The sequence below is a fragment of the Vicia villosa genome, unplaced genomic scaffold (assembly GCF_029867415.1).
Source record: "Vicia villosa cultivar HV-30 ecotype Madison, WI unplaced genomic scaffold, Vvil1.0 ctg.000004F_1_1_1, whole genome shotgun sequence".
NCBI lineage: Eukaryota > Viridiplantae > Streptophyta > Magnoliopsida > Fabales > Fabaceae > Vicia > Vicia villosa.
In genome coordinates this window covers 446,448-458,235 of record NW_026704934.1, presented here as the reverse complement: position 1 = coordinate 458,235, position 11,788 = coordinate 446,448, and the positions used below count along the sequence as shown (strand labels likewise).

Genomic DNA, 11,788 nt, shown 5'->3' with positions numbered 1-11,788 from the left:
GGTTTGAGAAACTCTTCTTCTGGTTCTTTTTCTTCTTTTTTTGTGATTTCTTCCATAGTTTGCAACTTCCTTACATAGGTATTCATATATAGCTAGCTTGTGTCACTTCTTTACGCACATGAGCTCTCAAATTTACTTCTTTTATGGTAATGTGCAGACCACCCTTTCTTTTAGTCTTGATATCTGTATTAGGGATTCTGGAGCAAATGACCACGGATTTTGATGGAGGAAATTGTTGTTGATTAATCAATTGATGGGTTGTTATGGGTATTTTAGAAAGAACGCCAATATTAACATTAAACTTGCTTCGTGTTTCTATTTATGTTCATTTCCTTCATATGTTAACACAATCCATTGCAATGAAGGACATTCAACTCAAAGTTTGGAAGGCAACAAGAGAAAACTCGTTGGTGTGGGTAGACTAAGAGACATTGAATACCTCCTCCTCTTTTGCTAGTGAGGGTGGTTTAGTCCAAGCCTACATGGTGGTGGGGCCTTTTGAAGATTGGAGGTGATTTTATTAAACTTGAGACTTCAGAGACAAGAGGGGGGGTGAATTGTGTGGTTCAGAAAAAAATTATTTTGAAAAACTTTGAGAAATGAAATCAGAGTTTAAAACATTTTTGAATACTCAGCAGCATAAATAAAAAGTAGAATATAAATTGTGGAAATTAAAAGAGTAGGGAGAATAGAAACATAGGAGATTATAGAGGTTCAGTCAAAAATAAAAGGACCTACTCCTCTCCCCAAGAACTGGTCTTGAGAGTTTCCACTAAACTTTAGAGCTTTTAATAGGATGTACTCACGAACCCCGTTATACAAGAAAATATGGTTGATCTCTAATCAAACAATACAAATACTTTGAAATATGGTAGTTTGAGTTTTCTCTTCCATATAGTAGATTTAAGTAGTTAGTCTTCTCTCCACAAACAGAAGCCTGGAGCTGTTAGTCTTCTAGCCTCTAGACAAACATTGAGCTTTTATCACAGGCTGAGCTCACTAACTTTTGGTTTTACCACAGATTAACCAACAACCTTGGAGATTTTAATATTGGGCTAATCTCGAACCTATCAAGCTTTTAATATTGGGATGAGTTTGAAGCTATCTTGCTTTTAATAATGGACTAGCCAAGAACCTACGATATTTTATCACGAGCTAATCTCTAACCTAAACTAGGGTTTGATCACACAAACCCTAAACCAAAGCTTTTATGAGTTTACATTTTAACCCACAAATGATCCCTAAATGAATATTATTCAACCAAGGTATAAAGCAAACCTTTGATAAATATTATAACTGAACCTAATACTTATAATCAAGCATGTCAATTTGATTGTCGGAATATGGCAATGGAACAAGAAATATATATGCTTTAATTTCGACAAATGCTTGGAATGTTGTAGATTTAATGCACATGATTCAATTGAATGATATAAGATGTGTCTTGTGGCTAAGGGTAAATAGCAAGTAGAAGGAGCAGAACTTTTGCTTCTATTAAAGGTTGGTTTTAGAACTTTTGAAAGATTTTGGCCAACTTGCAACCAAGCCAACTAAAACTCCCCATTTTAATGCTCTCAAACTTACATGTTTATATTCCCTTTTATTGGAGACGAATCTCAATTTAAAAAACTTATAGGAATATTACTTTATTTAACTACTACAAGACATGACATAGCCTTTGCAGTACAACAACTTGGCCAACGTATTTCACAACCTAGAGTTGTACACTTCAAAGCTGTTATTTATGTTTTAAAAAAATTGGTATAAAAATGAAAGATGCTTGAAAACAAATTATGATTTTACACCTGTTTTTGAAAAAACAAGTGTAAAATCTATTACTTTTGTAATTCAAATAAAAATAATTGGGCCCTTCAAATTTTGGGGACAGTGTTGCAATACAAGCTACACCTGGGGATGGTCGGCCCTGACTTTCCCAACAAGAAAACAATTGACTAGTTTTGTTGTGTTCCTAAGATCATATCTCATTTTATGGAAGTCCAAAAAAGCATTCTTCGGTTTCTATGAGCGAAACCCTCTATATGAAGCCAAATACAAGACATGTGAGATTCAATGACTACACTAATTGTTCAAGGACCTCAATATCTCTTTTCATCGATCAACTTATGTGAATTGTGATAACAATACAACTATTTACCTAGCTCATAATTCATTATTCCATAAAATAACAAAATAAATCGAGATTGATTGTCATATCATTCGTGAAAAGATTGATCAAGGTCGTATCAAATTATTTCAAAATTGCATATGTTTTAACAAAGGCATTATACAAATCTGCCTTTGATTTTCATTTTTCCAATCTTGGATTCATTGATCTCCATAATCCAACTTGTGAAGGTGTATTACCTAATGACATTTTAGATTAATTAGTTGGTTATATTATTCTGTTATTAGATATAATTTTCAATATAGTAACTATTTTTCTTTTATGGCTCTCCTTAGTTTTAGAACAGTTGTTAGGCCTCTCTATGTTTAGTGTTCTTCTTCTCTATTCAAAAATTGAGAAGAGTTTACTAGTAAAACTTACCATCTCTCACTAAAAGACCTCAAGATGGATACTCGGATCTTTCAATTCACTATTTCACTGTTTTTTTAAAATAATTTTCTCATAGCTAGATCACTACTCATCCAAAGTTATGGTTTGATGTTTTAATTTTCTCATAGCTAGATTACTTCTTATTAATTGCTTTACTTAAAGAAGAGGGGAAGAAAACTATAAGTAACTAATATGCTTAGTAAGAAAGGGAGAGTGGAGTTTCTAAAAGTGATTTGGTATTTTCCAATTTTCATTTTAGGAGAGTCCGAAAACTTTGAAATTGTAGCTCATAGAGCATATATTCGGTAATGCAATTTGAGGCCCACAATAGGGACTCCCGTCAGATAAAAGCACCTGTCTAAAAAATAATTGATGACAAAATATGATTGATTATTGTTTTTCATTTGAGACATGCATGATCATTTTATAATTATTTGTTTATTTTAATTTATATATGCTCTTATAACCGACCCTTCCATGCACCATCACCACAGAAGTTACCTTTGGTCTCACGTAGTTATCAAATAGGATGTGGACGTGTTGCACCATAACACAATTAGTTTTTTAGAATGTTTCTTTACCTTCTAAAACAATTTTAAAAAATTTCTTAAAGCTAACATTCTTAAACATTTCGATACAAACAATGTTAATTTTATTATTATTATTATTATTATTATTATTATTATTATTATTATTATTATTATTATTATTATTATTATTATTATTATTATTATTATTATTATTATTAATTGTTGTTGTTATTATTTTATTATTATTATTATTGTCGTCGTCGTTGGCTGATAAAAAAATATTTTTTTAATAAATTGTTGTTAAACTTGCAAATATACAAAATGTTTTTTTTCTAAATATTAGAAAATAATAGTGTATATGAAAAAAAAAACATATTTTATGATAGATATATATTCACCATATAATAGAAAGTAATGCATTTATAATACATATTTATTTATAACATGTTAGAGATGATTAATGTGAAAAAAATTATTTAAAAAATACTTTATTTGCAAATTTTGAGTCTTAATTTGGTTACAAATTATTAACTTTCAAATTCGTTAATTAATACTTTATTCTATAGCAGATCATTCTATAAAACATCATAGATCATAGGTATGTTAACTTAGGCGGAAGAGTTATTCTCCTTAATTATGTCTTCAACGCCTTTTTTGCTTTCTTTTTATCTTTTCTTAAAATGTCTCTGAAAATGTGAAAGAAGATAGTTAGGATTCTGAGGAGATTTCTTTGGGGAGGTGTGAAGGGATATTCTAGGATTTCCTAAGTGAGGTGGTTTAATGTGTGTAAACCTAAGGAGATGGATGATATATGTATTAGAGATCTCTGGATGGTTAATCAAGCCCTATTAGCAAAGTGGAGATGGAGATTCTTAACAGGTTCGTCCGGTATGGTGCTTCTTTTGTCTCTTATATGTGTGGGGTAGATATGTGGGTCGGCACTCTGTTTATCGGTGGAAAGAAGTGGCTCTCCTCGGTTCTAAAAAGAATGATCCCCCAAACTAGTTTGAGAGATGGCCTCTTAAAAAAGTAGGGTCAGGCCATCTAACATCCTTTTGTAAGGATCCTTGGATAGGGCCAGTGCCGCTTGAGATAAGGTTTCAAAAACTCTTTTCTATCTCCGAAATCTAATAGGGATATGTGGGTGAGATATGGAGATGGTTTGAGGGAAGGATCTTGTGGGACCTTGGATGGAAGAGATCCTTCTTTTTTCATAAAGAACTTTTGATTTTCGTATTCTTTGTAGTCCTCCAAGAAATCCAATTTAGGCAGGAGATTGATAGGTGGGTATGAAAGCATGCTAAAGATAGAATATATTATGTCGTGTCAAGTTACCAAGCACTAATTGATCTCAGCCCAATGATACTCAGCTGATTAGGAGAAATCGACGACTTTCTCTTATTTGGTGGTCTTCTCCATGCAAATTTTATTGGATAAGTTCTCTTCTAGGGAGATTCTCTTCAAGAGGAAAGTCATAGGTGTCCCAGACTGCATCTCTCGTATATTTTGTCAAGACATGATAGAATATGCCTCTCATCTTTTTGTTACTTGTAGTGTGGCATCTAGTGTCTAATATACGATCTTTCAAGGGTTCGGGGTTTAGTCGGATCTTCTTAGTGAGCCTAGGAGTCTTTTGAATTTTTCTTATTTTTAGAGGTTAAGGTTAAATTTATGGGAGGTTTTATTATGATCTAACATGGAGTAGTTTGGACAATTTGGTCTATGTATAATGATAAGTTGTTCTCTAGATTGTCAACAAACTTGAAAGAGGTGGAGCATAAGAGTTATTTTTGTGTTGGCATTGGTTTCTTGGTAGGGGATCGTGAACTCTTTCTCATTCTATAACCGGCTTCAAAACCCTATCATGTCCTTTAAACTCTAGCGGATCAAGTGTTCTCACCTAAGTCGAATGTGTTGAATGGTTTTGGTGTTGCTTTGTCTCTCTTGGCTTGTTGATGGTGGGTCTGGCGGTCTAAGATCTAGCCGAGTGATTGATTTGGGTGTGGATGCACTAAGTGGGTACTTTACAAGAAATGTCCACTCTTAAACTATTCTAGGAGTTGGTTGTTGGTGCCTTGTTCTTTTTTCCTTCTCTATTTGCTTACCTTGATTTGTAATAGTCTTTTCGGTACATTTTGTGCCTTTGTTTTTGTATTTATACCTGAGGAGCTAATTTTATTTTTTATGATGAGGGGTTAATCTCTTTTCTCTTATTTATATTAAATTTATTTTTTCCTTAAAAAAAATTCTACAAAACATCCTACTTGTTGACAAATTTTAAGTCTTCCTCGTCATCCACTTCTTCATGCTCAAAGTGTGTTTAGGACCCTTCTTTATCGTAAATACTCGAATAAAGTCATATCACGACTCACTACTCTTTTTTTCACATAAGTGACTTTAGGACTCTCCACTCTTTTTGTTCGCACATATCACTTAACAAGATCACATCGCTTAAGTTCTCCTTAATAGACACTACTACAAAATAGACTTTTTGTAACATAATATTACAACGACCTTCCTATTAACCGTGGTAATAACTCGTTGGTGGGCGTTTTTTGTGTGTTAATACTAAAAGACATTTCATATGGTCATAGATAACAACTGTAGTGAAATGTACTTAGAGTGAAAGGGTTCAATTCACAGCACCAACAATTTTCCATTCATCCTGACAAAATGGGTATATCACCACAGTTCTTTTAATTAATGGTGATGTAAATTTCAATCATTTCATCATGGTTCTTTTTTATCAATTGTGGTGAAAGGTGTTACGAATTTATATATAAGTGAAATTGTCTTTTGTTTCAGTACATAATAACTGTCTCTCTCAAAAGAAAACCCTAACATATATGTCACTCATCTCTCTCATATGGAAACCCCAAACTTATGCACGAACTCATCTTCTTCAAATCTTAGGAAATGGCTACCTTGCAGGTTCTTCTTCTGAATAGTTTATGTTTCTAATTCTTTGTATCTATTATTGTTGATATATTATTATTCCAAACTTATGCTCAAACTCGTCTTCTTCATAATCTGTTTCGCAACTCTCACTTCAGCTCCATCCCCATTTCCTTTCATTTTTGGATGTCATTATGGGACAACTACGTTTCTGAAACATTTTGTTGTTGTTATTAATAAAATTAGTATGATTTTTAAGGTTTGTTGTTGATGAATGTTGTTGTTAATGTTTGTAAAAAAGATGAGTTTATTATATCTTATGTGGTTTGAGTGTTTTTCCAATACCTTACCAAATATATAACTTTTAGGATTGCATTAGAAAATTGTAATATGATAGATAACAAGTTACACGTTCAATTCTAGACAAGAATTCTTCAAACCATTATGTGCATTTCTCTCTTTAACAGCCAGGACTTGGTTTAACGCTTCTTGTTCTTCAACCTCTCCTTTCTTCACCTCTAATTTTGTTTGCAAAATAAATATGTTGCAAAATGATATAGAGGTGAAGGAATAGGAGGTTGAAGATCTAAGAACATTAAACTAAGTTCTAACAGCTAAAGAGCAAAATACGGTTAAGGAGCTGAAGAATTCTTATTTAGGATTGAACGTGTAACTTGTTCTTCTAATATAACTTAATAAATATTTAGTGTATATATCACTTAATATAACTTAATAAACATTTAGAATTCTTATTTATTAGTGAACATTGGAAAAATAAACATTTCACATAATTTATAATAAACTTAGTGTATATATCACAATGGTTGTTTAGAACAACTATTGTTAAATGTTTTGCATTAAAGCATATCACAACGGTTGTTTGAAGCAATCATTGTGATAGGAAGCACACTACTTGACTTATAATCACGGTCGCGCGGCCGTGGTGGAAAACATCATACATACAACCACCATTTACCTCATAACGGTTGGTCAGGCGTTGTGGTATCCCTTTTAATTTCCAACCGTTGTGATATTACTTTTTCGCAGTAGTAAGATTCAATGAATGTAATTACTCGACTTAAGTCGTTCGTTGAAGCTAACAGATATATATATATATATATATATATATATATATATATATATATATATATATATATATATATATATATATATATATATATATATATATTGAAAAATGTCTTTTTTAATGTACTAAATCATAATACTGTTGTTAATTTGTATGACGTTAGGCATGTCAATATAGTTATTGATCATAACATTGTTATTGTGTTAAGTGACAATGGTGAAAAGGAGTTGTGAGACGTTAGTTCAATAGGAAGTTAAAGACAATAGAGAGTTCTAAAATCACTAGAGCAAGAAGCAATGGAGTTAAAAAACACTTGGGTATGCAACAAAATTTGAAATTCAAGCTTTAACCACTAAAAAGTACCATTAAATGTGTTGAAGATCTTTAAAGAACTTAGCAAATCAAGAATAAAGCTTTCAATACAAAGAAAACAAAATCTAATTGAAAAAATAAAATAATAAATTGTAGGTGAACACTCCAGTACCCTTGAGTTTAGTTGGGTACCGGTACCCTCAACCAGTCAAATAGTGGAATTCAAGGCCATATCACTTTTGTATTTTATTTTATTTTAAAATAAATTAAAATTAAAATTCAATTTGTACTAAAGGTACTGATACCCAACTTAAACTCATGGGTACCAAAGAATTTACCTAAATGGTATTCACGGTAATATGTTGCCAAAAGTTTTGATTTATTGAAATCATAAAGGAAGGAAAATTATTAAGTAAACACAAACATGAAAAATTTTATTACATACAACCAAACATAAAATTTTAATTAATTTTTTTCCTCTCCTTCATAATCACAACCACACCATAAATTCAATTTAAAAAAATTAAAATTTAAATAAATTTAAAATCATGTCTCTTCTTAGGTATGTTTTCATGCAAGAATTTCTTCATAAAGAAATTATCAATGATCATTCCTTCTAAAGTTTAAAATTAAGTTATGGTAAAAAAAAACATCATATCTTGTGTCCATATGAGTTTGCTTAAACACTCACAAATCTCAATTATGGAATGCAAATTGGATACATGAATTTGTAAAAAAAAATTAACTTATATGAAAATATAAAAATATAAACATAGATACATAAACTAGATTATATAACCTAAATATAATCTAGAAAATTATTAAACTTGTCAGAGGAGGAAGATGAATAAACGAAGTTGTTATTTCGATTGGTAAAAATGGTGGAATGAGGCACCTCTAACTTGTGGTTAAATGAATGTTAAAAACACTCTATTTTTAACTATGTTTTCAACATTCATTCTTTTGTTGGAAAAATGCATAACCTTCAAAAGTATGGAAATCACATCTAATAAGAGTACAAGCAAGGCTGTTTCTGGGGTCGTGCAAGCCTAGCTATCGCACGGGGTCTTAAAATCTTCTCATTTAAATCGTGATTAGATAGAATCTCATAAAATATTTGCTATTGCTAAACCTTTGAAAAATAGGATCTCTATTTGTTATATTTGTTATGTCATAGTTAAACTTTGACTAATTTACACAGAGTCTCCAAAAAATTAATACGCCTGTGAGTACCAGTGTTAGAAAGAATATTAGAAATAGAACCTTTCTAGCAATTCTCTTGTTGTTTTTTCCTCTCTTGGTGAGGATGACGTTCACGGTAAATCTAGCATATGCTTCTTTGTCTTCGTTGCACCTTCCTCTGTTAGGTATTGTCTACACATATGGTATTGGCTATTGAAAAATAGTGATAGAGTTGCTCCTTTTAGGTGAATAGCTTTCTCTTAACAATTGCTTTTATCTAGAATACCGACTTGGAAATAGGAAGGTCATTAGAGATATATATTTTTGAATACACATTGTGTTAATGGTTATGGATCCCAAGAAACTGGACTACATTTGTTTACTGCATGTCAATTATCTTAGTTTGTTTAAAATTATAGCAAACAAATCACTTTATTATGATGTAACATGGTCAATTCCACTTAGGATCATTGTTTATAGTCATGTCTATTTAAGCATTATTGTTTGGTTATTACAATAATTTGGAAAATCATCTCATTAAAATATTAGATATATTAGTCATTTGTTTGTATGAATTTGACGCCACATCTTATTTCAAAATATAAAAGTATTAGAAATATTAATGAGCGTCAACTTTTATTTTTAATGTGAGACTCTAATTTACAATTAATCTCTCTCAGAGACATGATTTCATCTTGGCATTCATATAACCTAACAAGATTTTTTATATAAGGAATCATTCAGCCCCTTAGACAAACCATTGATTATGAGATCACCGTTGAATTAAGAGGGACGCCTCCAATATCATCGTATTAAACTAATCAAGAGTAATAACACAAACATATTAAACGTTCCTATCTCAATCCAAAATAATAAAATATTAGATATATGAATCATCTCAGTCACATTCTACATCTCTATGAGTTTTAAGACCCGTCAATTTGCTGCGTATACGACACCATTCCATGCATGGGAGCCACTATCTTTTTTTATGAACAAATTATAAGGCAAACGCGTCAAAAAAGAAGATGCTTATAGGTTAAGATACTTCCTCCACTTAAAACCCTAAAAATATAATAAAACAAAAAGAATAATAAGAATAACCACAAAGAAAAACAAGATAAAGCCTCCTCCCTCTCCATCTTCACTTTAATGCTTTATTACTTTCTTTCCTCTGCTATTCCACTATAGTGTGATTCTCCACCATCTCCCTAAAGAGCCATCAAACTTTATTAAAGAGAAAAAAAAAATAAAAACGCAAAAGGATTGAACACCACCACCATGGTTTTCTCTTCTATTCCATCTTATTTAGATCCTCTCAATTGGCAGCAAGTAAGTTTTTTCCTCAAAAAGACTAAGTTTCTTATTTATTCCTATTCCTTTGTAATAATAATATCTTCTTGAATATACCTGCAGATTTTTTTCCTTACAACTCAAGAATAATTTTCATCTTTTTTTCCTTTCTAGTAACCTTGTTATATATCTCTATATGAATTTTATTATATATATCTTTTGCAGCAAGCAAATCAACATCAGTTGCTTCCATCACTATCCTCACAGCAACATGGTGCAGGCTCAATAATCAGGCCTGGTTCGATACCGAATCAAGTTCAAGTTCAAGCTCAAGCTCAGGCTCAAACAGGCCAGACTCAGGACGTTCAAACAGGTCAGACTCAGGCTCAGGCTCAGATAGCTAAATTACCGCAACCAGAAACAGCTTTAAAGTGTCCTCGTTGCGAATCAACCAACACGAAATTTTGTTACTACAACAACTATAACTTATCTCAACCAAGACACTTTTGTAAGACGTGTAGGCGATACTGGACGAGAGGGGGTGCATTGAGAAATGTTCCGGTTGGTGGAGGGTGCCGGAGAAGCAAGAAAACCAAAAAGAGTAACACCACTACTACTACTCCTTCCAAATCTTCAATATCTAATGGTAGTGAAAAAGATTATTCAACAAGTGCAATCCATTCAACTTCAACACCTTTTGGAGAATTCTTGAATCCAAGTAACAAAACCTACATGAACATGACATCTCTTCAGAATCTGAGTCGCTACGGTGTTGGAAACGTTGCTAATATGGGGTTTCAGATTGGAGATTATAGTGGAGGTGGAGAAGGTGGTGGCGGAGTTGTGGATCAGTGGCGGTTTCAGCAATTTCCTTTCATGAATAATGGTTTTGAATCAACTACTTCAAATGTTTCTTTCCCATTCCAAAGTGAAATTGTTGAACCACAAACTTCTTCTAGGGCTAATACTCCGATGATGACTGCATCGGTTAAATCCGAACACTACGGAGGTTTGAACTTCTTAAGATCTCCTCTGAGCGTCTCCGAGAATCACAACAACCATTACAATTCATGGCCTGATTTTTCTGGTCTCGCATCTTCTTCTGCTAGTCGTCTGTTGTAACTTTCTTCGTCTGCACTACAAGAAAAAGTTGAAATATTAACGAGAATTAGAGACGGAAAAAAATTTAAATTGATCTTTAATTTTGAAATCTCTAACGAATATTTTAGAGACGAAATTAGAGATGAATTTATGTTTTTTCGGTTTCTAATTCACTTTTTGTTTTAGTAATTTGTACGCAGTCGAATTTGCATCGTCTTTGTTGTTGCTCTTTGCTTATCAGTTATCACATCCAAGGGCATCAAGATTTACAAGTTCCACTATCTTCGGCGAAAATCAAGACCAATAGTGTTGAAACAAATCAAGAGAAGCATGGTAGAATTTGGTTTTTTTTCTTGTATATTTTAATTTTCATTGATTAATTGTTTATGTTTATGCATGGAGTGAGTTTCTTTTGTACTATTTGAACTTAATGTGTGTTTGTAGTAATCATCAACTATTATGTGATTGCTTTCAGAAGTTATTATGATATCATTATTTGAGTACAAATTTTTCTCTCATATTTATGTTTACTTAATTGATACATATACACACTTGGTAACTCACACTAGTGCAACGGTTTTCTTCTTCTATGTACGGAAATCTCAGCTTGTAAGATTCTCTGGACATGTTTGTCAGAAAATAAGTTCAAGCTTGAAATTTTCAGCAACTCTATATATACAAGTTTACTATACAAGTAAATCTTAGTTTTGTGAAAGAGAAATTCTTGGAAACTTGAGTGTGACAGTGATTTAATGTTCATAGTAGCTTTTTTTAGTTTTCTTCAAAATGAGATATGGCAATCTGGTTAGAATTCCAAGAAAGCTCAAATCATTG

The 11,788-nt window shown here is 32.0% G+C and overlaps 1 protein-coding gene across 1 annotated transcript; it reads left to right on the top strand.

Moving 5' to 3' along the window:
• Window positions 1-9,539: 9,539 nt before the first annotated feature.
• Window positions 9,540-11,446, top strand: LOC131621323 (dof zinc finger protein DOF3.1-like). The gene is made up of 2 exons (XM_058892367.1): window positions 9,540-9,892; window positions 10,079-11,446. Exons 1-2 carry the CDS (start codon window positions 9,842-9,844, stop codon window positions 10,973-10,975), a joined length of 948 nt encoding a protein of 315 aa, XP_058748350.1. The 5' UTR covers window positions 9,540-9,841; the 3' UTR covers window positions 10,976-11,446.
• Window positions 11,447-11,788: the final 342 nt, after the last annotated feature.